The 27,167-nt window shown below is 45.3% G+C and overlaps 1 protein-coding gene and 1 non-coding gene across 2 annotated transcripts in view; one reads left to right on the top strand and one right to left on the bottom strand.

Moving 5' to 3' along the window:
- Positions 1 to 5,562: 5,562 nt before the first annotated feature.
- LOC119432027 (U4 spliceosomal RNA) lies at positions 5,563 to 5,704 on the bottom strand. The gene has a single exon (XR_005188103.1). It is a non-coding gene; the product is annotated as a U4 spliceosomal RNA (small nuclear RNA).
- A 293-nt stretch (positions 5,705 to 5,997) lies between these two features.
- Positions 5,998 to 27,167, top strand: part of LOC119431486 (WASH complex subunit 5-like) — a gene marked incomplete at its 3' end in the record, with an annotated part of 43,012 nt that continues 21,842 nt past the window's right edge. Inside the window, exons 1-11 of the mRNA XM_037698966.2 lie at positions 5,998 to 6,188; positions 6,980 to 7,214; positions 8,462 to 8,568; positions 10,370 to 10,454; positions 12,639 to 12,739; positions 13,792 to 13,984; positions 15,808 to 15,960; positions 17,382 to 17,495; positions 21,770 to 21,947; positions 23,695 to 23,831; positions 24,963 to 25,092. Coding sequence (XP_037554894.1) covers positions 6,993 to 7,214; positions 8,462 to 8,568; positions 10,370 to 10,454; positions 12,639 to 12,739; positions 13,792 to 13,984; positions 15,808 to 15,960; positions 17,382 to 17,495; positions 21,770 to 21,947; positions 23,695 to 23,831; positions 24,963 to 25,092 — 1,420 coding nt within the window. The remainder of the gene's footprint in view (positions 6,189 to 6,979; positions 7,215 to 8,461; positions 8,569 to 10,369; positions 10,455 to 12,638; positions 12,740 to 13,791; positions 13,985 to 15,807; positions 15,961 to 17,381; positions 17,496 to 21,769; positions 21,948 to 23,694; positions 23,832 to 24,962; positions 25,093 to 27,167) is intronic.

Consider the following 27,167-nt stretch of genomic DNA (forward strand, 5'->3'; position numbering starts at 1 on the left):
CAGTGGTGACCACGCATCCTACTCACGTTCCTGTCCAAACTGGAAAAAAGAAAAGGACATAATCACCCTAAAAGTAAAAGAAAATATTTCTTTCAAGGAAGCCCGTAAGAGGTGCTCACTTTTCCACAACACATCTTATGCTGATGCGGCGCGTCGCGGGGCAGCGTCGCAGCGGCCACTGCCACCTGCCCAGCCCGCACACAGCGAGCTGCCGCTTGTGGCCCCTGCCCCCTGGGTGGAAGGCGCTAAGCCTACCCCACCCAACCAGCAAACAAGCCCGGTTACCCTTGGGTTACCGGCACCACAACAGTCCACGGCAGCATCCTGCTCTTCGCGTAGCGAACCGGCAGGACCGCCAGCAGCGCCCACGGTGGGTGCAGTCAAGGCTGCCTCACCCTCTCCGGCCCCTGCTGTCGCTGGCAACAGCCAGCGCAGCTCAGGCCCAAAGACAGCCCCATCAACCTCCGGGCTGGTGGGCGCAAAGGTCTCGTCCTTCGCGGCGAGACTTTCTCGCGAAATTTCTCGCTCGCAAGAGCGCGTGTCCAGCGCCCCACATGAGGCAATGGACACTACACCCATCCCGACAGCGCACCAAGCGCCTAAGGAGCGGCGAGGCTCCCTCGACCGCTTCAGAAAGGACAAATCCCGCGTTACAGGGCCCGGAAAGGGCTCTGTAATCTAAAGCAATATTTCCTTTTCTAGTACACACAGCACCAATTTACTTTCATTATGGATACTCAAATCATACAATGGAACGTCAGAGGTATTCTTAGGAACCTCGACGATGTCCAAGAACTTCTCCACGAACACAACCCAAAAGTGCTGTGTGTACAGGAAACTCACTTAAAATCGACACATACAAACTTTCTCCGACAGTATGTTACGTTTCGTAAAGATCGTGATGATGCCCTCGCATCATCAGGCGGTGTTGCCATCGTAATCCACAAAAGCATAGCATGTCAACGTTTGCGGCTACAAACGCCCCTCGAAGCAGTGGCAGTTCGACTTGTTCTCTTAAACAGACTCATCACCATTTGCTCGCTTTACATACCCCCACATTACCAACTACACAAACATGAATTTCAGTCATTTATAGACGAATTGCCAGAACCTTATCTTGTTCTTGGCGATTTCAATGCGCACAGCGGTCTGTGGGGCGACTCTCGCATTGATGCACGAGGCCGTCTAATTGAGGACTTTCTTTTCTCATCCGGTGCATATCTGCTAAATAAAAAAGCAGCCACATATTATTGTCTCGCAAATAAAACGTTTTCCTCCATAGATCTGAGCATAGCTTCTCCATCCATACTACCTGAACTTGAATGGGAAGTTATAAAGAACCCTTATGGGAGCGACCATTTCCCAATACTGCTGAGAACACCAAGACAATACGAATCTCCACCACGCGCCCCCCAGTGGAAGGTCGATGCAGCGGACTGGAAGAAATTCCAAACACTTACCAGTACGATCTCGTGGGCTGACATTTCATTGCTCGGAATTGACGGTGCCGTCGAATATTTTACTAATTTCATAATTGATGCAGCTCTTAAGTGTATTCCCCGAACAAGTGGACTTTCTAGCAAACGCCGTGTTCCGTGGTGGAATGAACAATGCCGGAACGCACGTAGGCAGCAGAACAAAGCATGGAGGCAGTTTCGCGATTCTCCTACTGCTGAAAACCTCGTCAATTTCAAGAAAATCAAATCCCAAGGTAGGAGAACGCGCAGACAAGCCAGGAGAGACAGCTGGCAAACATTCTTATCAAGCATAAATTCATACACGGATGAGGCCAAGGTTTGGAACAGGGTCAATAGAGTAAGAGGACGACAAACACATCCTCCTCCCCTGGTACATACGCAGGGAGATAGCCTGGAGGACCAAGCGAACCATTTGGGTGCACATTTTGAACATGTGTCCAGTTCATCACACTATTCTCCAGCATTCATAAAATACAAAGCAGCAATAGAAAAACAAAAACTAGACCGAAAGAGCGCTGGGAACGAGCCATATAACCTACCTTTCTCCCTAGCAGAGCTGCAAGCATCACTCACCTGTTGCAAACAATCTGCCCCAGGCTCCGACCGCATACTCTACGAAATGTTGAAAAACCTGTCCTCTGAAACAAAGAAAACCCTTCTCTGCCTGTACAACTCTATATGGACCTCGGGCGAGATCCCCTCTGCCTGGAAAGAGGCCATAGTAATCCCTATCCTGAAGCAGGGCAAGGATCCATCGTCCGTATCGAGTTATCGGCCCATAGCTCTAACAAGCTGCATCTGCAAAGTCTTTGAGAAGATGATAAACCGCCGTCTGATACATTTCCTAGAATCAAACAAGCTGCTTGACCCATACCAGTGTGGATTCCGCGACGGCCGATCCACCACTGACCATCTGATACGCCTAGAGGCTCAGATTCGTGAGGCTTTTGTCCACAAGCAATTCTTCCTGTCTGTTTTCCTTGATATGGAAAAAGCATACGACACCACGTGGCGTTTCGGAATACTAAGAGACCTCGCACACTTTGGAATACGTGGCATTATGCTGAATATCATTGAAAGTTATCTGTCCAACCGCAGATTCCGTGTTCGTGTGGGTAATGCCCTATCAAGACCATATGTGCAGGAAACTGGAGTACCACAGGGTGGTGTGCTTAGTTGCACCCTTTTTATCATAAAAATGAACTCTCTGCGTCTGTACATCCCACGCAACATATTTTATTCAGTATATGTCGACGATGTACAGATAGGCTTCACGTCATGTAACCTTGCAATCTGTGAGCGGCAGGTTCAGCTTGGACTGAACAAACTGTCTAAGTGGGCAGACGAGAATGGTTTTCGGCTTAACCCACAAAAGTCCACATGCGTCCTCTTCTCCAGGAAGAGAGGTCTGCACCCTGATCCCAACATCGAGATACAGGGTGAGGGTCTACCTGTAAAAACTGAACACAAATTCCTAGGCCTAATTCTGGACGCGAAGTTAACGTTTATCCCACATCTAAAGTATTTAAGAAACAAGTGCCTGAAGACAATGAGCATCTTGAAGGTGTCTATTGAATCTATAAGAGCCTCATTCGATCACGTATAGACTACGGTTCCATCATATATCACTCTGCGACGCCGAGCGCCTTGAAGATGTTAGACCCTGTCCACCATCTGGGTATCCGCCTCTCTACGGGTGCGTTCAGAACAAGCCCCGTAGAAAGCCCTTATGCCGAATCAAATGAATGGTCGCTACATCTACAGAGAACTTACTTATCCTTTGTATATTTCCTAAAAGTGAACTCAAACAATACGCACCCTGCCTACACAAGTATAAATGATCTGTCCAGTGCCCAAACCTTTCTGAACCGCCCTTCCGTGAGAAAGCCCTACGCACTGCGAGTAAGAAGTCTTGCCGAAGAAATGGATGTGTCGCTCCATGAGCACGATGTCATGCCCCCTCCTGTAGAGCTGCCGCCATGGCAGTGGCAGCTGATTGACTGTGATCTGTCCTTCATTGAGGTCACAAAGCATGCGCCGGTCGCACATATCCGTATGCACTTCCTCGAATTGCAGCACAAATACTCTTGTCCGGAATATTTTACTGACGCTTCAAAGTCACACACTGGCGTGTCTTACGCGGCGGTCGGTCCATCCTTTTCGGCTGCCGGAGTTCTACACCCAAACACAACCATCTTTACAGCGGAGGCCTACGCCATCCTGGCGGCGGTTAAACACATCAAACGGTTAGACATACCCAAGGCAATCATCTTTACTGACTCTTTATCCGTGTTGAAATGTTTAAAAACTCTCAGTAGGCACAGAAACCCCGTCATTATAGCTCTTTATTCCATAATTTGCACCGCGTATACATCCAAGCAACAAATTGTGCTGTGCTGGGTGCCAGGGCACCGCGAGATCGAGGGGAATGAGTTGGCCGACAAGCTAGCCACATCTGCTCATACAGACGCTGCCACTTCACCCATAGCTGTCCCTGTAATGGACCTAAAACCCTTTCTCAAGAAAAAGGTCAGGGCCTACTGGCAACGTCTGTGGGACCGAGAAACGAGCAACAAATTACACACTATAAAGCCTCAACTCGCTCATTGGCCACCAGAATCGAAGACACGCCGCACACAAGTTACACTTTGCAGACTCAGAATAGGACACACATACAGCACACACACATACTTATTGTCCGGTGGCCATCCGCCTGTCTGTGATGAATGTGGCGAGCCACTTAGTGTACTTCACGTCCTCCTGCAATGCCCTGAACTAGAGCCTCAGAGAAAAATACATTTTTCATTATCGTTACGGCAGAATCTACCATTGCATCCATGTATGTTTTTGGGCAATGAACCTCTTTTTAAATACCAATCCGTTATCGCGTTTTTAAAGGATATACCTAACTTTCGTGTTATATATCCAGGTGACTTGTAGCACGGTCTCTCTGGAGAGGCCGCTGCTGCGGTATTTTATTAAAGAAAGCACGTGCCTCCTGGTCTTTGTCTACAAAGGCTTCTGGTAGGCGTCGTGCTACTGTTATACTCTTAATACTCTAAGCACCATGACCATTTCTCATCCATTCACTACCCATAGATCATTCCACACGTCACTGCCATAATTCTATTCGATATATGTTTTACGCTTCTATACCGCGATTTGTTCTTAGGCCCCTTTACAGCCACATTGCATCCCGTCATCGGAACTCACTGATCATGGCAAACATACCATTCATTGTCTTGGCGCTCTTTGGCCACACTTGGCCCTTGCGCCACAAAACACCAAATATCATCATCATCATTAGATTTGTGATTTTATACACAATAGTTATTTCTCAATTTCCTCTTTTTTTGTGTTCATGCCTTTTGATGTTTTGGATTCCTTTATGCTTACTGTTGTTTTTTGCGTTCATGCATTTTGATGTTTTCTATTCATTTATGCCTAATGTTATTTTTTACTTCATAAATTTTTTCCATTGGTTCGCACTGCTGCTAATCCTTGTATTATTTTATTTGTAACCCTCACCGTTGCAGTCTTGTACTTTGGGACCCTCGTCTGTATATTTTATATGCTGTCATTAACATACGATGTAATAATAATAATAAACTGATTTGATCATCCTTCAGTGTTTCTTTCCCTTAGTATCCACGTCCGAACCCACTTCAGTGGTTTTAGAGCGTTAATGTTTTTCGCTGGGTCATTGTCATGACCTACATGACAGTCATGACGTATCATTCTGTTCGTCATACACTCCTGTTATACGATACTAATTTTGGTACCTAGCAAGTTAACGAAACGACCATGAGAGCACCAAGATGTAGGCGACTAGACAGATAGATACTGCCAAAGTAGCAAATATTCGCCAAGAAATGCTTCGCAACGCACTTTCCGTACTCACACACATAAACGTTCGCTATTTACTCTAACGTAACAACTAAAACTACCTGTTTCACTGCACTGTGAATTGTCTCCGTTAGGTAATAGAAGTGTCCATCATGATCCATCGCGAAACGCACGTTAATTCATCGCGAAGCACACGTATGATTTCCCGCAACCAGTCTGATTTTTGCTTAGTAAAGAAGCCCCGTAGGGCCTGCCAAAAATTGCCATGGCCGACGGTATTTCACGTCGTCCCGGCGGGATATTGGGAAAAGTTTTCAACTAGCAATAGTCGCCCCTCAGTTATCACTTCATTGGGTACGACACCGCCTCTGCGCAAAGCTGACAATGGACGTGTTTCGATATGCCCCTATTGCAACAGGCTCTATTACATTTGCTGGTTTGTTGCATGTAGAAATGATGTTTTTCTCAATAAATACGTGTAGAATTTATAAAAGTTTATATTTGTTAAATTACTGTATTAAATTAAACAATTTCTTTTATCTGAAATAAGCGGTTTGTTATGTACAGTAGTAAAAATTTGTTATAATGCTTACATAAAAGCTGTTGGTATCCTTGCAGAAAAATATTTTGAACATGTCTTCGTAGGTGGCGCCAGGTGGCTCTCTATCGCCGCCGGTTGCTTATGGCTGGAGAAGTCGGCGTGTGGTGATGTTTGACCGCTACTGTACCACTACAGTAAATGTAATTAAATCATTAGGACGTGCCCTCACATGTTGCATCATCATTAGCTCCTGTTTAGCCACATTCGCCGGCCAAGAATCCCGGAGGATGTTAACTTGACTGTCTCGGACCAGTGAACGAGGGGCAAGTTTTCGTTCGTCATGTGCGTTGCTTGCGATGTTGTGTAAACACAAAAATTAGCGCGTGAATCGTCCACAGCGTCCCGAAGGCCGTCCGTAACTGTTTAACATCACTTTACTGTGGCTTCGCCGTTTGCAGCCGATTACCTTTCGAAGCCATGTGCGCCTGAGTTCGGGGGGCGGAGTTGCTTGCTTGCTTGCTTGCTTGCCTTCGGAGTGTTTGGCTCGGTCGTCGTCTTTGAATAACCTGCCTTCTCTGCTTCCTTTCACAATAAAATGCTGTTGTCCTGTCATGAACGAAGCCACAAATCCTCGTCAGTTATGTTGAGAAAGATAGCGTGTCGGCATTGATTCACTCACTCTGTGAGGCACGATGTTTCATACCTGTAGAAAGACACCCGGATACACGCATTTAAGTTTGATACGAGGTAAAGGCTGCAGTGCGCCTTGTATCGCACTTGGTAATCGGAACGTTGGGCGAATGTGGCATCAAAATTGGGAATCATTGCATCAAGACGAAAGGAAACTATAGCTCCAACGTCAATCATTACTTCGCTTCAAGTGTACAATATCGCGCAGCAGATCCGCCCACTCGAGCCTTGGGTTTAGACGTAGGAAGGAACACTGAAAAGTTTCTTGCGCAGATCGTGCTGCTACACAGTTTGTGATGTCCTTCGAGACGTTTGCCGAGCGAAACTTACAGCTGGGAATTATTGCTTGAAGAAACGACGCGTCTCCGTGACATGTCATGTGAAGTGATGTGTTCATTCAAACGCCGTCTTTTAAACGGTGCAGTTGACTTGGCGTCATGGACTTCCTAGCCGAGAACAACGCCTGCGGCCAGACGCTGCTGCACCTCGTCTCCAGGGGCAACGCCATTGTGGCCGAGCTACTGCGGCTCTCCGACGTAGTCCCATCCATTTTCAAGCTTGACAACCGCAAAGACGTGGCCGAGTACGGCGACATCCTCCTTGACTACAGTTACTTCAAGGTCATCGACCACTTCGAGAACAAGATAGAAGCAAATGATGTAAGGATACGGCGCCTCACTGACGTGATGCAACTGCTCGTGTGATGTAATTTTTGTTATCTAGACGCAGAAAGTAAGTGTGCATAGACGCAGGCTTGAAGTGACTTGATTTCTATTGGAGCGCAGTTTGCAGAGGCTGCATGCATAGGCCAGCCTCACCTTGCTTTGCCTTTATAATAATAAACATTTCTTTCTGGTTGAAGCATTGTGGCACCAACCAAACGAAGCGTTACAAATCTAGCATGTGACATCCCATACATATTGCACCATGGAAGGTAGCAGGTAAGGACCATGCCTGCCAACTCCCTTGAACTTAATTTTTTAAATTTTTTAAGAACTTTACAAATTCTGGCTCATCCTACAATTTTGCCAATGGTGCGTCAAGTTTTGCAAGAAATAAGGTGTTGAAAAATGGGGTGGCAGAATATTGAAAGAGATACATACGAAAAGATGTTTTGATGCTACCGGTGCCACCGTCCTTGTAGCCGCACAGGATGCCACATGCCAGAGGGTTACTTGCTTCAAACAAGTCTATTCATACAAGTTACTCAAGCAGGCCAAATCGGCAACGGCAGAGTTGCTAAAAAAGTCACGTTTTAAAAATAATTGTTAGATTGTGATGGTCCTAGTTTGATGCTGTTTGTGCTGCATCTAAAGTTAAATCGTCTTAAATAAACAACTTGCTAAGAAATGGATGTTGTGTTGAGTTTTACAAAAAATGAATTTTGTTCACAAAAAAAGGAAACATTGCACATCAGTCCCTGAACCTCCCATTGGAATTCTTCAGATGGTAAAAGGATGCGAGAGGAGCACTTGCTTCGAGAATTTTTATACAGACAAGTTCCTGGAACAGGTTAAATTGGCAACACCAGTCTAGCTGAAAAGGTCACTGTGGTCTAAAAACAATGTGTTGCTTATCAGTATTTGCTGTGCCAAGTTTAGTGCTGCTTGTGTACCGCATCTATAAATAATCTTAATAAAGTGCATATGTATATATGGAAAGGCGGTGTGCTGAGGGCAAGCTTTAAAGAGAGATTGTGCTGTACACCCCCTACCCTGCCCTCCATATTGTCTCTGACTTTGCAAGTTTCAATATTCGCAGGTTAGCAGGTATGCTTCTATCAAACTAGAATTGACCAGCTAAACCTTTCAAATTCTCTTTTCCTTTAAAACATGGCTGTCTTTAAACATGAGAGCTGTTTGTCCAGGGCTGACACCAATAACCGGGGAATCTCTTATGCCCACAGCACCTGCAGGACCGGGATGAAGAGTTGCGGGAGAACTACATTGACATCCTCACACGGTTCTATTTGGCATTCGAAAGTATCCACAAGTACACCATTGACCTAAACCGGTGAGTATTTCGTGGGACATTGTGAAGCATACAGCAGCATTCTGTTCCACCTTTTTAACAAAATGCCCCTAAATCACTGAGCTCGCAGGCAAGTGAGCAGTTTCTGTCTTGCCTTTGCTACCCTCCCTTTTCTCGTCACTGCATGCACTACGACAGTACTGAAGCTTTTCAGTGACTCGCAGCTGCCGCCGCAGACGCAGTGCTAAACGGTACACGAGGTGAAATCATTTGGTTGCGCTCGACAGGCAAGCGAGACGACAAGGAAGAGCAGGAGTGTGACTACACATGCAAAGGCATTCTGGCCGACCGATCAGAACTGATTTCTCGTATATAGACCAAGCAACAGCTTTTATCCTAGTAACGTCATGTGCATCGCCCTGTTGGCATCATGACGTGTGAAGAAGAGAACGGAGAGGAACTTGCAATTTTTTTTTTAATTACTATAGGTGGCTTAGGGGCCCCTGATGATGTAACTCGTTTTGATTGTGGCATTCACTGGCCTGGTCTTACAGTAGTCGGAAAGATCAGCAGGTTAATTTTCATCTACTTTTGCTGTAGTGAAAACAATAGCATGAATAACATGGAGGGCATCTGTACAATTTGAAAAAGACAGGTTCACAGGAAGACGGTGACCCGAGATTTTTAATAGGTAGTCGAACGAGAGATGTCTCTGGCTTGAGCCAATTTTTGAACAAGGTTTTTTTTTTTTTTTTTTTCATGAAGACGTGAACGATTTGTCTTCATCGGCCTTGTTGAAGACATGTCCCCATGTCAAAACATGGGCTCCAGTCTGGGCATTCCCTGCTTTACCACTAATGATCACGTGCATTTTGTCTTTTACGACTTCTGGTACCAGTCATGTGGAAATTGTGTCACGGTCTGTAGTGCCTGTGCATACTGCTGTCCTGCTCAAGATTAGGTTTGATTCTTGTGACATTCTGTGCTTGTCTATTGGCATCAAGAGTGCTGCCATTGCTTAGTCCCACTAGATATTTGCATTCTTTATATCAATGTGGAAAACGATGGAAACACAAAAAGGAAGGGCACAGGATGAGCACTCCTTCCTTTTTATGTTTCCGTCGTTTTCTGCGCTGATCCAAAGAATGCATCATTTGCTATTCACCCAGCTTTCTACCTCACTAGATATTTATCTTGAAATATCTGTGAGCGACTTTCTATGTATTGGCACTTTAGGTCACTGCATGTCAAAAAGGAGCTCGTTTTGCCCTTTCATCATGGTAGTACTTGTTGGTGTTGAAATACCCTAAAAATAACCAATGGATACGATGTGTTGCACAATTGTAGTGCAGGTACACCAGTACCAGCAAACCACACAGGTTTAAAATGAAGCATCTATGAGCTACCAGTGTTTATGTTAAGTAGCTCACTCATTATACAAGGTGTTAATAACTAGCACAAACTGGCACTGGTGCTTTTCAGAGCGGCTCAGTCATTATGCAAGCTTTGCTAGCACTAAAAGGCACTGGTGCTGGTACCATTGTGCAGTCGCTGCACACGGGTTTATCTCGAAGCACCAGTGAGCTACTTGAGGCTAATGTGCAAGTGAAATATCTTGGTCATCATATAAACTGTACTAGTGCAAAGATAGAATACGCTTCGAACTTGGGATAGCTCATTTTTCAGAAGCCTAGGACTTCCCTGCTTTAGTGGCCACATTGTTGTTCATTACGCACCCAGAGATTGTACATTTGTAGACTTGTTCTAAGCAGTGTGCCACCTTGTATACAAGAGGATTTGCACGTTGGAATCACTAGGATTGAAATTTTACGCTAATTTCCAGGTTTCTCGAAGACTTGGACGAAGGCATCTATATCCAGCAGTCCTTGGAATCGGTACTTGTCAATGATGATGGCAAGCAACTTATGGTGAGTGAATGCCAAACTTCACCAGATTGTCGGAATTGCAGCTCTTGATTACAGGTGCTGTCGAAAACATGGCAGCTATGGCATGTTTCCAGCGGTGCAATTGCTGCCAGCATAAACAGCCTGCAAGAGCACCACCTTCAAGATCTGTTCTGTTGGTTCAAAGGAAGCCGTCTCTGGGCGCTGGATTTAGACACCACTTATTAATTTTCCAACAGATGAGGGCCCAGGTGCCCAAAATGATTTTCAAACCTGCTGTTCAAGCACCCATTGAGGTGCATAGATGTCGGGCTACATTTAATTACTGGTACAGAATAGTCTTCTGCAGAACAAAATGTTCAAATAGTTGGTTTTCACAAAGTAGATGGTTCTTGCTATTCTTTGGAATTGTGGCTAAAGGCCATCTGCAGTGAAAGTTTGTACTGCATAAAAAGTCAAATTTAAGTGAAGCATGACCCAGAGCACGCAACCCCTCAGCATGGCCCCCGAGATGGGGGGGGGGGGGGGGGGCAGGCATTCTGTAAGTGTCCACCTAGTGGACATGTCCATTTCGTCTGCTGCTGAAGTGCTGATTGGCTGGGGGCGCCTGTCTCCCTCTGACGTGTACCCCGGCCCAGCCAATCAGAACTTCAGCGGCAGAGGCAATAAACGTGTCCACTAGGTAGACACTTACAAAATGCCCCCCGCAGCTCTCACGGCTGCTCGCAGTGCACTGAAAAATTCCAGTCCGTGTGCTGGGACTTGTGTCACATGACAATCGCTAGGTGCACGCGTCGTCTGCTTAGGTGCTGTTTAAAGGCTGCCAAGAAAACTATGCAACGGCCAGCCATGCTGCTCTGCAAAGTTGCTTGACTGGTATGTACTACTCACTTGACGTAAGGGTTCAGCAGAAACCCGCTAGGTGGAGAGAAGTAATTAAATGGAAAATGAGACATCCGCCTTATAACAACTTATAACAAATTTAGTCAAAGTGAAAGTTTGTTGCAGTTGGCCTTTAACCTGACACTCCAAGCCTTCTGAACCTTATAAGAAACAGCGGCAAGCGTCAAGTGACGAAGTGATGAGAGTGGCTGTGTAGTTTACTATAATGCTTAGTTTTCATACCTGCCGGCTCTTCCAAATTTTCCGCAAAATGTACGAATTTGGACCCGTCTTACGATTTTACAAATCACGATTGAATTTTTACGGAAAATTGGTTTTATTTGCAAAAAAATTTGGGAATTCCTAATAACGCCACACCGATGCTGGTGGGCGGGGGCACCCCTTACGTAGGGTGCACGCAGAGAGATAGGGGTGTACGCCGTAATCTTCATAGCTTGCAGAGTAAGGACAGCATTTTATCACTCTGTGATGTTGCCCGGCTTGGTGCACTTTGTCGGGTCGGACGGCGGCTGCAAAGTGTGGTGGCGTGCTCAAAGCCTCGTCAGTACTTCCAGATGCATTTAAAGTCGTACTCCTCAACAGAATTCTCATGCCCCCCCCCCCCTCCCTCGGTCGCGAGTTAATGAATTTGAAAGTCTTCATGTTGTCAGGTATGTTAATTTCTGCAAAAATTTGGTTTCGTTTTAGTAATGAGGATGTAACTTGTGACGGGGTGTCATGATACGCGGACTCTCTCCATTTCGTGCTTGCACGCGCCACTGCAGCTGCCACAGACGAGCAGAGCTAGAAGAAATTCACGCAGCGCTCTTGTTTATTTTTTATGAGTAACATTATTGTACAAAGCCTTATTGCTGCATGATGTGAACAAATTTTGCTCTGTGTCGCGACGTCACAATAATGTTGATGACGCCACGTCCAGAATTTCAAGAGTGATTTCTTATCTAATAAGTACTTTAATACCTGCATACTTGCCAAATGTCATTCTTTTAAGTGCAGAAAGCACGAGTTCTGCAAAAGCATGAATATGTACAACTTTAAAAGTACATGTCAGTAATTTTTTTAATAGTTGTCTCACTGAAGTGAAGAACTGGAAAAAAAAAGAAGAGATTTCACCAGCTCGACCTTAGCCTTCTTTCTTCTCACTTTGCCAACCTCGTTAATACCACATCACCTTTTGGCAGTTGATTTGATGTAGTGCACCACCTGGGGGGGTTGGATTTGTCCCCCACTTTCTGGACTATCAAAACTCGACAGCTTTGTCCTGAAAGTGCAGCTTACACTTTGCTGCTGACATTGTCATTGCAGTGCGAGGCCCTGTTCCTCTGTGGTGTCATACTTCTCGTGGTCGACCAGAAAATCGAGGGCATCGTTCGGGAGCGCATGCTCGTTGCGTACTACCGTTACAGGCAAGTTTGCATTCGTATTGTCTTTGTGAATTGGTCGGTGTTGTGTCACCTGTGTAGTGTTTCCTCTAGTAGTGTGTCTATCTCTACAGTTGTGGACCTAGGGGGGGGGGGGGGGGGGGGTGCGTTGCGCAGTTATGAAGTGCACAAAAATGTGGTTACCATGCCCATAGTTACCCTTCCTGTCAGTGTTAGTTACCCTGCCATCCAGAGTTAGGATGTAGTTACCTTGCCCAAGACCTCGGGCTTTAGGGATATAATTGAGGAAAAGTGAATGAATCTAGCAGTGGAGAATAGTAAAAGGTGGCTGGAGTATTGGTGGCATGAATGAGACCTACACGGACATATGGCTCTCGGACATGGCGGGTTGCTGTTTAAGTTACAGGAGACAGAGATTTGGTGCATTTGGAGACAGTAGTTTTGTCTGTCTGTTGAAATGGTCGAAATACGGACTGACCATTACGCATGCAGGCAGATGTGCTTGCAGCAACACATTGACCAGCTTTTCTGACCGCTTGTGTAACGAAGACTTATTTTCTGGTGAATTCCATATTTCGTATTCCGTTTATTTGGACTTTTAGAGGGTCCCCGCTGTAGCTGAATTATCGGTCGGCAACTGTACTCTGTGCTGTGCCACACATGTTATCCAGTGCGATCTTCAAAGGGCGGGGCTCTCCTTTGTTCGAACTCTGTTTCATTCGAATAACTTTCTGGTCTCCTTATAGTTCGAACCAACAAGGTTCCACTATAACAGCAGAAAGCTGAATAAGTTTTAAGGATTCATTATTGGAAAGTGAGGCTTGTGAAACACTGACAAAGGAGGAGTGAAAAAAAAAAAAGACTTCAGAGCCAACCTATACGTTGTATTTTTTGTTTTTTCTATGTCCATGTTTTGTACTGCTAACCTTTCCAACATAATGCTTGCATGACCCTTGCCCGTTCTTATAGCTCTTCTTGCTCTCTCTTACATGATCTTTCAAACCATCGACATTGAAGCATTCACCTTTCTGCCTGTGTCAACTGCTGCCTGCCACTCATTTTGCTCATACATGCAGTGCGCAGCGTTCAAGTGATGAGTCCAACTTCGATGACGTCTGCAAGCTTCTGCGGAGCACGGGGTTTTCGTCTGCACCTGGTGCCAAGCGCCCTGCCAACTACCCGGATGATTACTTTCGACGGGTGACCCTGAATGAGACCTACATCAGCATGGTGCTTGGGCGACTGAGGTCGGATGATGTCTACAACCAGGTACGTACACTCCTTTTTACAGCGAAAGCTGCTATGGGCTCACTTCTTTAGTCATCTTGATATTTGCTAGGGTATTGCAGGTATTCCAAAGTGCTTTTCGAGAAGTTTATAAAGATGTAAAGGGAAAAGGTTGCAGGTGTCCTGCGAGGATTTGAACTCCAGACCCAAAGATTTTCACTCAAAAGATTTTGCCTCTCAGACGCTTCACTGATGCTACCACAGAGAAGAATGCCGAGTTTGGAGAGCACGCTCGTGGCCCCAGCTGTTGTGATTGGCTGATGCCTGCTTCGCTTCTCTCTACTGGGTGGCGCTGGTGTCGGTGTTTTTGTCTTGTAGTGGGTTGTTGTTCCTGTTGCAGAGGGCACCTTAATTGAATTCTTCTTCTTCGTGTTGTTGTCGAAAGGATATTGCTCGTGCACATCTGCAAATGTTCGTGCCAACTGATACCGCACAAAACAAGGCAGGACTTGATGTGCATAATATTTTGGCGTCTATCGCATCGCTGCTTCACATTGTGGGCGAAAGTACAAATTTTTGCTTCACTTTAAAATTTTAGCTTCTTGAGCTGAGAGCTCAATTATGAAAAAAGTATGAAAAAGTGAAATTTGAGTATGAAAAAAACATTTGTTCACTTGGATGGAAGCACACATGTAATTATAATACGGTTGATAGATATTTAGGAATCTCTAGGGGCTTTTGATGGCTGATGTGGCTTAACGTCCCAAAGCATTCATACACAGGGACTTTCAAGATGGTACAGTAGATGTCTCCAGATTAACTTTGACAGCAGGAACTTGATGTGGGCGAGTAGGTGTAACATACTTGAAGAAAAAACAGTGCAGAAGAGGCGAGGACAAAAGAAAGACAGGTACAACGGACGTAGCGCCCGTCTGTTGAATTTCCCTTCTTTTCGTCCTCATCTCTTTTGCGCTGTTTTTTCTTCAAGTAATTTTGATAACCTGGAGTTCCTTAATGGGCACCCGAAGCTCAATAATGGAGCATTTTTGTATGTCGCACCCATCAGTACACGGTGAGAATCGCACTCGTGACCTCGTGCTTAGCCGCAGAAAGCCTGAGCTGCCACCACCAGTGTGGCACCGAACCAGACATGAAGTCCACCCTTGAGTGCAATAATATAATATGGTGGTTGGAGAGATAGAAACCTGGGGACAAAAGGCATTCTCGTAGCACCTGTAATATGATGCAACACCCTACAAATACTATGATAGCCACTCGTCCATGATTTCGCTTATGAAGTGACTGACTTGGACTCAAAGCCAGTCCAAAGCCACCCATGACTGTGAGTGAACGCCTGTGAAGCCGAGTGAATTTGAATCTAAGCTAGTCGAAGTGAGTCTGAGCCTGAGGGAGTCAAGTTCGCGTATACATAAGTCTGAATCGAGTAAGTCGAGGTAAGTCCATGTGAGAGCGAGTGGGCTAGAGTCTGAGTTTGGTTAGTTGGAGTCCAAGTGAGTTCAGTGGGCTTTGAGTCCTAGCAACCTTGAATCCATGTGAGCTCAGCTGAGTCTGACCTCAATGACTTGGAGTCCAGGCGAGCTCAACTAGGTTAGACTTTGGTGAGTCTGAGCTGTAGTGAGTGCTGTCCATTTTGCTAACTTGTGATGGTAGTGTGAGGCTAATCTGCACCAAACTTGTTTGACAGGCCTGCATGCTATTCGTGTCTTCATATAGGTTGCCTTCATATTTCCTGCCACTCTGACAGTAGTTGCCAGCACAAGGCTAAATGGAAATATGGCTGGCTTGAAGGCCACTTAGAGGGTGGCCACCAAAACAGCAATTCTCCTCGGTCTCTGTCTTGGCAGATCTCGGCCTACCCACTGCCGGAGCACCGGAGCATGGCCCTGGCGACGCAGGCGGCCATGTTGTACGTGGTGCTGTACTTTGCCCCCGAGATCCTGCACAACCAGCAGGCCAAGATGCGAGAGATTGTCGACAAGTACTTCCCCGACAACTGGGTGTGTGTGTTAATTTTCTGGCTGTAGCCGTATGCGAGCCTTTGTCTGAAGTGATACATGGAGTTCGTACATGTGATGACTGTCACAGCTGAGCACATGAAAGGATCTTGGTGTGCCGACATAATTGCTTGTAGTTTCTGTAAAGTTTTGTCTACTCTAAAGATCATGCGTAATTATGGTTACTGTAAGAAAACAATGCACAGCTTTTCACTGCTTCATCCGCGTACCTTTTCTTGCGTATCTTTAAATGTGCAGATTATTTGTGCTCTCATCTTCAGACCCATAGCCAAAACCTGGTGAGTGATACAAAATTGAATATTACACTTAACGAAAAATGTCATAGCAGAAGGACTTGTCCCAATGTTTCAGAACTGTGAACTGCTATGAGTGCCTAAGTTACAATAATAGCCTTTAAAGGGCCCCACTCCAGGTTTGGTTGGGCATTGCAAACAGACAGGCATGGTGCGTAGATCACTTCTGGAAATTGTGTTTTCAAGGTGCATCACAGCAATGTATGCCGTAGAAACAGCTGGAAATTCGTATGGCAGCCCGTGTGCCCTTACTTTCGAAGGAGTTTTGCTTCCTGGCAGAAAGCCGTATCTCACCGAATGCCCACACTGTCACCAATTGTGGCACATGGCTTTGGTGAATAATACAATACAGGACACGCAAACTGCCTCTGGATGTACGTCATGCAGCAGAAAAGGAAGGGAAGGACAAAAAGAAAAAAAGAAAAGAAAGCAGGCAGGGGGGCCAGCCGCGTAAGCAGAACAGAGTCCCTCTGGCGAAGTATGTGAAAAGAGGCAGTGAAGGAATGTTGCTTGTGGATGTAGACGAGGCAAAGAACAAGTGTGTCTTTGTTGACTGTGAAGTTTGCCTCCTGGCATTGTGGCAACACGATCATTTCAATTTCGTCCATCTCTTCTAATAATGAACCACTTTTGAAAAAAATCTTTGCAGTAGAACGTTCTCTAGACAGCGCTTTATCACTTCCTTTGTGGAACCGAAATTTCTGATGAGGTCTGGTAGAGGGCCTTTAAAGGTACACTAAATAGAAATACTTAATGAATTCAAACTGATAAAGCAGTCTTTCTAAACTCTGTCTTTTGTTAATTTCGTGGTTGCAAGTAGATTATTAGCAGTAAATGTGATCCTGCAATATCTTCCCTCCATTAAGGCCTTTATAGGCACTGCTCTGTCAGCAACCAATGTGTGCATGTGCTACAAAACGCGTAAGGGAAAATGTTATAAATTGTTTTCTTTTGTGCCCCATTACAGTGGCGCAGGTGTCGTGTTTTTTTATCATGCGATTTCACTGCTCTTCCTGCAGATTGAATTGTCATTCTGGGCCTGTTAGCCTTCAACCTGTGCCCACCAAAAGAACTAAGCCACACACGTAACATGTTCACTTCACCTCCCAGGTGATAAGCATCTACATGGGCATGACGGTGAACCTGGTGGATGCCTGGGAGCCCTACAAGGCAGCTCGGCAAGCTCTGCTCAACACCCTGGACACTGCGAACGTCAAGGACCAGGTACAAGATTGCGGGGGCTCACGCTGTTCTTCCTCAAATAAACACAGGTCTTCCTGCTTCACTCAAATTACCGTAATTCAGTAGCATCCAAATTCGATAATTTCCTGATTATCCAACGACATCCGCATGACTTTAATGTCATGGTCGTCTGTGAATCATGGTATTGCTATCAATTGCATCTGTCTACGAGCTTACTATGTCACCTATGGTCGACCAGAACACAACAGCACTGCGGCTGCTTTTCATTGCTCAATATATATGCAGTGCAGCTATTGCTATATGACTCAGTAAGAAGCTTCCGGAATGGAGTTCCCTACTCTGTGACTATATAGCTATCGCTATATAATCACGAAAGCATGCATATATCCGTGTGAACCACAGCTGAAGCACTTTGGTGGGCTAGTTGTTTGGTTTTTGTCCATAGGACACAATGGATTTTTAACCTCGTGGCCTTCGAAATTTAGTGGGGCGCACCACCTGATTTTGGAACTCACAACTCGCGACTGTGGTGTCGGCACAGTGTATTGCACATTCATATCAAAGCATTCTACACTGCATATAGCTTTGTATTCATAGCATGCGTTGTGTCAGCGCCCTCTCTGGTGTCTTTGTTGTCAATTATCCCAGTGATAAATATGATTAGTGGTACTAGTACTAAACTTAAGACCCTCTCGTCATCGTGTTCCCTATAAAGTCCAAGGGCGATAACATGATAGGCAAATCTTAACTGCAATACAGCCGATAAAACTATGAACCTTCACGTAGTTCTATTAGAGTTACTGGCCACGAGATCGAGCAGAGTCGTCGTCTGCTACGCCCGACGTGTTTACATGTGCACATACGGCATGCATATCTTTAGAGACCATTACTTCCATTGTTGTAGCACGGCTGTAAAAGCTGGTCTGCATTTTTTGACGATATATAGAAGCATTTAGCCTTGTGCTGTCGCCCTTGCGCTGCAGTAAGAGCAGTGACTGCCCATGTTGCGCACAAGATGTATGACCGTGGCACCCTCTGTTTGCCACAGTCATACCAATTTTATTGTCACTTTGTGTTTCAAGTAAACCGCAGAAAGCATTTTCTTTCGTTTTAAAGAAATCAAGTGGTTGCAGCGATACGTGAATGTCGCACCTTAGCGAATTGTCGCGATGTGTTGACCATTCCACAATCTCTGCGATTCCGCACAACATGATCGAGTTGGCGTGAATATCACTCAGCAGTAAAAAAAAATTGTTAGAAGCACTCATTATCACATCATAAACTATGTGTTACGATAACGGCTTCCTGATAATTGCGGTAATTGCACAACTCTCGCTTAGTAGTTACGCGGTGGCCTGAGGTGTTCTTTTAATGTGTGGCTGTGATGCCATGAGGGTGATACTTTGCCTCGCAAATAATCGTGGGAAGGGTTGAAATTCGGCCTTGTTGGTACGACATACTGCAACTCAAGTGCAAAAAAAAACTAGGACAGACGGGGAGGGTACAACACATGCACTAACTTCAACAAATTATTTATTCCAAACAGGGAGCGAATATATATACGCACACAAGTGACACTCAAGGGACACTCAAGTGGCTGAATCATGGACTTTTGTGTTTTTACTCGCTGCTACAAAAGGAAGGCTAAAATACGGTGTTTGTGAGCATCATCTGTAACAGAAGTCTCTGGACGCAGGCCGTCTTAACACTGAGTTGAAAGGCAGAGTGTGGAATTGTTAGCTGGATGGAAAACAGCGGCGATTATTAGTTAGAAATAACAATGTAATGATCTTAGCCTCTCAAATAATTACAACTTTGTGCATAACAACGCAAAGGCCGCTTTGTGCTTAAATTGTGTTTTTACTGCGATAAAGATATTCTCGTCTGAAGCAACATGGTGATCCTGGTAATGTGCTGTCATTCAGTGGCGTAGCTTGTTTAATTGAACTCAGTAACCGTTTGCATTTCACAGCGAATAAAAAAAGAAATTCTGGTGAATGTTGTTGAATGTATTTTTAATTGCTTTTTTTTTGCATTATTCTGTACTCACTCCTGCTATGTCTCAGAAACTGAGACAGCAGTATTTGTAAATTTAAAAAAAATAAAAAATTAAAAGAAACAAAGATGTACACCCAAAATTAGTGATGTAAAGTGTGCATTGCCTTGCTACTTTAACTTCGTTGCACAGGGATGCTGACTTCTTTATAACCACTGAAACATTGGCAGAGAATGCGGTAATAATTAATTTGCACAACAATTTTAGCATAGCAGGCGGAACGCTAGTAAAACATGCACAAAATGTCCCGAGGAAGTGCTGAAACACGCATTGTTCAGCTGAGTGCCAGTCCCCCATTGAATGGCAGTTTGCGCTTCTTTCAAGTAAAAATAAACTTTCAGCACATTTTGTGCAAAAATGTGGCATTGGAGGGCAATATATAATCAGTTCACTGAATTCAATGTGTTTCGTTACCATAAAATTGGGCCAAATCGTTCACAGCAAAGTGCTGCCGCATATGTTTGAGTGCATGACGCCGATGCCTATCTACACTAACGAAGCGACGGTGCTGCCACCTGTAGCTCGATCTCGCGGCGAATAGAATGGGTGCCCAAAGTAGGGAAGTGCAGTCAGCGACAGAAGAGGACTAGCTGGTGTGATGAAATGAGAAAATTTGCTGGCACAAGATGGGGTCAGCTGGTGCAAGACAGGGGTAATTGAAAATCACCGGGAAAGGTCTTTGTTCTGTAGTGGACAGCCACATACAACTCCAGCCACTTTTGTATGTCTTTCTAGTAACACCAGTGGTTATTTGAAAATGATGCCAGTGATGCCGTAAGCTCCGTGTTCGCATGTCATTACCAGCATTATGTCTGTAGCACAGTGGCCTCGTTGCCGTTGCGTACTGCAGCTGAGTGCAGGGTTTCAGGTTCTAGACAGGGTGGCCACGTTCCAATGGGAGTGGAATGCAAAACGCTTGTGTCCTTACATTTAGGCACACGGTAAAAAAATCAAGATGGTCAGAACTTATCTGGAGATTTCCACTATGGCATCTTTCATAGTTCCAGTGTTCCTTTAGGATATTAGAGGGACACTAAAGAGAAAATGTGAATGATCTGTATTAGTAAATAACCCTTCTACAATACGAAGAATGGCGCTCTTACTAGAGAGTTGGCTTTGTAAGCAAGAATAAGACACAAGAACAAGAGATGGCTGGCGATGCCACCTCGAAGTTTCCGCACCAGCTCACCGTGATGTCGTGAATTCTGACGGCATCTGCTCATGCAGAGTTAATTTTGCATTGCATGGTTAACATGGGATTACAAGATATTCCAATAGAGACAAAGATTGAACTTAGTGAGTTTCCAAATCATTTACTTAATGACAGTGGCCCAAATACGAGAAAATACTTTTGAAATCCATGACATTACAGTGGCATACCGGCACTGGGTTCTGGCGTGAAATTCAGAAAATTGAAGTTTGGCCAGCATTTTCCCTAATAGTAATTAACCTTATTCTGCAGAATTAACGATAGTAGAATTCTCAAAGAATACCAGGTAAGCAAGATATAGATCAAGATTTTTTTCCAAGAAATACAAGAACAGCTAATGTCGCCCTTCGTCTTATATAGCAGTCTTTAGCACATTGTGAGTCGTCATCTGGCCAAGTCAAGGTCAACAGTCGACCTGTATTGTGGGCCGACCTATATTCCGGTTTATGCAGTTATTTATCAGTCAAGACTGATTCAATGTTTCTCCTTAGCTGTCTCTAACACTATGAATCAGTCATTCTTCCTGTATGTTTCCTTTCGCAACCTGCTACACTATACGCACCTCATCGGTGATCAGAGCAGCCCATATTGCATCCGCTACCACGTACGAGACACTAGTGCACGTATTGTTCATCTGTCCCGCACACACAACCAAGCAACAGATTTTAGCCTCTTCACTGGCAACCATCAATGCACTACCTTCTCCGAGGACTTTATTCTGGGTCCTGTGGCCTCACCCGAGATGCATTACACTAACAAGTACAGGCCATTGCACAGTTTCTGCACAACACAGGAACGTATGCAAGACTGTGATTCAAGTATGCTGCTGTGTTGACAGCCAGCATTCATCGCATTCCTGTTCTTGTCGTCATCACCCTCCATCCCCCTTTCGTTCCTTGTTCCTTGCGCACAATAGCAGGCTAAAGCTCATCAGCTCAGGCCTACCTCTCTGCCTTTCTGTAAATGAAGTTCCTTCTCCTATGTGCACCCCCCTCGCATCCATTTATACCTTGTCTCATTGCTTCTCAGGCCCAGAAGTACCACAACCGCATCACAAAGCTGATACCGAGGCTGCAGCACCTGCTGAAAGAAGGGGCGCTCGAGGAAGAATTTGTGCTCGACAATGTCCCCAAGCTGCTCAACACGGTGCGCGAGTGTAACGTCACCCTCCGGTGGATGTTGCTCCACACTGTCAACCTCTCTCAAGGTGAGTGTTGACTTGCCACAAAGCGCATATGTGCGGCTTTGTCGTAGATTTCTTTTCGTAAATCGTAAATTTCTTTCCGACACCCACTGACTACTATAGGGGTTGGGTCACCTTCGTGTACAGTACGATCCACTCCTAAAGGGAACACCTAGCTAGTAATAAGGCCAGTACTACAACTGAAACACTCCTACTTTACCGAGAGAAAAGGAGTGGCTGGCAGGACGCATTAAGCCGACATCTATGCATTAAAGAATTGCCTGCATGCCTTCGCACTATAGTTCAGCTATAAGTTTGGCCTTCATTGTCTCCTGTAAGAATCAGTCTTGTTGTGCCAGCTGAATGGAAGCAGTGTTTTGAAAGAAAACATTACCAGTCCAAACCAATTTAGTGCTGCTCTATAATGTCCCTTCGAAGTAGTTCTAGTTAGTCCTAGAGGAAACAGCACAGGTACTTTCAATGTCATGATACCTGGTGGTGTTACTAGACTAACGGTACACTCAACTGGTTGCTCTTGTAGTGCTTTACTAGAGTGCTCTGGCGATGCATCCTAGATTTGGCCGGTTGAAATTGAGCGCTCGAAACACGTTAGCCTGGTTCACTCAGAGCAGTGCGCTTCAGCTCGGAGCACTCAGACACACTGTCATTTTCAAGCTCGGAGTGAGATTCAATAGAATACTAGTCACGTTGCTCCTCTGATTGCCCTGAGAGCATCAGAATGCTCGCTTTGGGCAAGCTTTTGCTGACTGCAATGTCGTGATGCCATGGCACCACGGCAAACGAATCCAGAGCGTGATAAGAACCAGTCGAACGTACCTACTACACTTAAACCTCGATATAAGGAAGTCGATAAATGTCGTAATATTGAAATGCAACCTTTTATGTAAGTAAGTACAGTCGGCGGCAGATTTTCTTGCACGGAAGGGGCCGTAAACTTTTTTGATTTATTTGGCAGTTGTTAAAAAAAAAAAACTTCAATAAGAAAAAGATTTCGTTTTGTTGAATTTGAAGGGTTGGTGACCAAAGATACGGTTTTATGCCATGTTGACAATATCTTCACATCGGCGGTACAAGGCGAAGATTGCGAAGCTTTCCCATCCACTCCGCCACCACTGCCGATACTGTCGCCCGCAGTGGGAAGATGTTATCGTAAAATGCGCAGGTAGAGAAGAGTGAATGTTCGCACCACCCCCCTCAGCTTACACGGGAGGACAGCCCACATGACGTCACCGTCCTTTTCAGCTCAGCCTCGTACACTTTCCCACGCACTCGTAGCATACGCCGTGAGGGGTGTGATAGGCTCTCACCGCACTTGGACTTTATAGGGAACATGACGGGCAAAAGGGTCTTGTTGCTATGCATCTCCGCTTTGTTCACCACTCACTGTAGCGTGACGCACGATTTGAGAGGTGCATTTGCAAGCAGCCTCGTGTATTTCAACCGTTTGACCATCTGCACACTTGGCAGTTTCCACTTATAGCCTCGATATTCCTGTGCGGCGGCAGTGAAATTTCGTTATATTGAAATTGTGTGTGTAAAACACATTTCGTAATATTTTAGTTGAAAATACATGGTTTCCTATGGACAAAAAGTTATAAAAGGGTAAATAATTTGTTATTCTGAGAATTTCATTATATTGTGTTATGTTGTTAGTTTGTTATTTTGTGGTTTAACTGTACAAGTTTTGTCGTCTCTTCCTTTTCTTTTCTCTTCGTTTTGACCTTTTGCCTCTTCGGAATGAAACATCCAGGCTTCATTGTTGGCGGTGAGCTGAACAAGCGGTGCCGTCAGCTGCGCGACCAGGTCCACCAGGACAGCAAGTACCAGCCGCTCACTGTGTTCCAGCTCCTGCTGCACACCGCCCAGTACGAGCTGAAACTCAAGGAGGTCTGTAGCGCATTGGAGCTCATCTGAAATTACTTCTGGCAGCTGATTGGTTCAAGAAAGTATAGAAAAAGAAAAACGAATCTTTGCAGATGTATGCTAGTCCTAGCAACTTGTACATCAAAGACGTTGAAGCTGAATAGGGCACATGTCACACCCTTCAGAGCTCCTAAGGGTCTAACCTAAGGAAGTCTGTTTTGCCACTGCGTAAAATCAACCCAAGACCTTGCAGGTGCCCTCGCCGTATCCAGTAAAATTTCTTCGCTGTACCTGGATCTTTTTGAACACTTAACTGTATTTGAGCTTAGTGCTTCTATAGTCTCCACTACAATTGACACGTGTTCCTATGTTCTGTGCCCCCTCTACCAGCATCCAGCCATGCGTTCCGATGGGCCTGATCATACGGACACTTTGGGGCTGTGTTGTAGGTTGCGTGGCTGGCTGTTCTATGGCTGACATTCGATACAAGCCATGATACTGCTGTTGCATGAAAATTGTTGTGGAACTCCTATTTACGAGTTTCACTGTAAAATGTAAGCTTACACGTGTTTACTTCTTGCATCATAGTTTTCTTGAACAGCCAAATTATGCAAATGGCACTCAACCTAATCGATAGGAAATAGCAGTTCACAAGCCTCTGCTTCCATGAGTGGTGTTTTTTATTGGCCAGCACCTTGGCTGCCAGTTTAAGCATGAACAGGGCAAACAATGATGCGAAGTGCCTTGATGAACAATGCGTACCAAGAAATGCTCTCTTGCTGAAAAGCTTGGAAACAGGAAAAGCAGAAATGAGCACAAAATCTTTTTATTCATTCATTCATTTATTATAATTGCCAGAACGAAAAATGCAAATCACTGTTTTGCCAGTGTCCAATAGCAAGCTCACGGAGATTCACATTAGCGATCCTCATAATGAAACCCTTTGATAGATTGTCATAATTGCTTCTGCATTTCAGCATCATTCACTAACATAGTGCAAGGACTAATAAGCTTCGGTATTTCCTTTTTTGCTCAACCTCCGTCCCTCCCTTTTTCACTGTGTCTGCTGCCCTATTACATCACTGTGCATATTGCGATCAACAGACTTTTGCTTTACTTCAGCCGAAGTGAGATGGCTCTTTTCTTTTTCCACAGCTGTTCCAGCACTTGCTGTCCGTGAAGCATGACAAGTGGAATTCAATGAAGAAGGAGAGTGCAGAGCACCTCAAGGAGCTGTCCGAGGTCTACTCGGGTGCAAAGCCCCTCACTCGCGTCGAGAAGAACGGTGTGTGTTCACTGTTTTCCTCGCACAATTGCTGGATTAGCAGTGCCACTCCAGCAGGTTTTCCCCAATGTCTAGCAGATCTATCTTAGGCTTCAGCAACATGGCTAGGTGAGCTTGTTGGTACCATCTATCAGCATAAATTAAAGCACAAATCATTCTGAAACTAGTCCAGTGCACTATTCCGCTTCCAGGCTGACCTGAATTTGTAACAGTGGGTTAATTCAGACTCTCAAAACGTACCCTCAGGTCTACTCCAAGCTTAGAGCCTGGATACAGAGGAAACCTGGATTATCGGCAAGAGCAGATTGGCACTCTGCTTCAAGAATGCGAAAGGCCTCCTGGTTTGATACGTGTTCCACAAGAAAAGCGTGGATGACACTCAATCTTTTCACTGAGTGTCACCGGTGATGGAATGCCCAACTTGAGATGCTGCACCACCGGGTTTGTCTTCCATAGACAAGGGCTTTCCACAAACGGCATTTTAGGATTCCATGAGCAGCCAACACGAACCCGACCCTAACCTCCACTTGGGCAGATCTTTACATTACAGTTTGAATTTAACAGACCCACCGCACACTACATCCTCACTTTATAGAAAAGGCCATTGTGGCAGAAGTGCACAAGACTAATCGCTGTGCGATTGGCGGGTCTGCGCTGAAGGTATTTCATCCGTGCTCTCACGGTTACATGTGAGTGGGAATGGACTTGGATATTGTGCAAGCTGAAAGCCACTTTGGAAACTAACAGTGTGTGTGTAGTGTCGGTAATCACCAATGCAGGGTCCGAAGGGGAATGGCTAACGAAGGGATGTACTGGCCGCGAGACGTCAGAATGTTGAGCAGCACGCAAGATGAGAAGCGCGAACATCTTAGAGTGACCGAGAAGGTTGAGAACAACTGGTTCCAACAGGAAGTCGGTTCCGAAACCTGACACAGCAGTCCACCTGGCTCGTTGCCTACATATGGCGAGCGGCCATTTAAACGGCATATTGTAACGTAACGGTCACGCATTCAGACTTGTTCACGCACGATTCGTAGTACAGATGCGCTGATTGCAGCATGGTGCATATCCGTATAGACTAGTTTACTTCCGCAGTACGTCCATTTATACTTTCATCTTAAATAAAAACTTGCAACTAGCACTTCGACGTGAGCGATGGCGCACTGCAGTCTCATGTCCGGGCGACGTGGGATTTTAGGCTTAGCATTGCGAAGACCCTTCCTTTTTTGCGTTGGACATGGCCTTGAAGACGCAAATCTGTAATTTTCCCGCTTTTCACAATCGCGGTAAACTGTCCGAGATGCGTGGAGATGCGAGATAAACTTTGAATTGGCACATTTTATATTTCAACTTACTGATGTATCAAACTATTTCACGATACCCTTTGAGTTTGATATATCGGGGATCGGCTGTATTATTATTATTATTATTTATATTACGAATACACTCGAACCCATTTATAACGATCCCAGATATAACGATCTATCGGTTGTAACGACCACATTTCAATTCATTTACGGTTTTCCGACGCTCCCTATGGAAACTGCTTCCAGATATAACGAACATTATTTAAATCACCGTAATGCTACAGCAAATGCTTTGAACCCAAAAAGAGAGCACTTGTGAAGTGCCAAAGCATGGAAGCGCGACCCATTTGGGCGCATGGCAGAGTGCCCAGCTCCAGTCCAACTGTGACGATGATATGGCCTTCGAGATGAGCGAGTGACTGCCTCGCGTGGATTTCCGAATCCGTGAAGAAGGTCACGCGTTGTCAAGGGACGCCTCCAGTACAGAGGCGTGCCGCATACAGCATAAAAATCATGGTGCGGAGCACGCACTGGTGCAATATTGGATACCAAGACAGAGTCACTCTCATTTTTGCGCAATTGTCCGTGCAGCTCCATGTGCATTACACCTGATTCAACGATTTGAAACGACCATCTATGTCCTTCCGTGATGAGAACAACGGCCGCTCAAATGTTCCTGTCGACGCGGCCCGAGTTGGCGAGAACGCTGCACCGCCCGCTGTCGCCACGCAATGTTGCAAAGGATCTGCGAATACTACGCCGTTATCA

Source organism: Dermacentor silvarum, chromosome 10 (genome assembly GCF_013339745.2).
Source record: "Dermacentor silvarum isolate Dsil-2018 chromosome 10, BIME_Dsil_1.4, whole genome shotgun sequence".
Taxonomy (NCBI): domain Eukaryota; kingdom Metazoa; phylum Arthropoda; class Arachnida; order Ixodida; family Ixodidae; genus Dermacentor; species Dermacentor silvarum.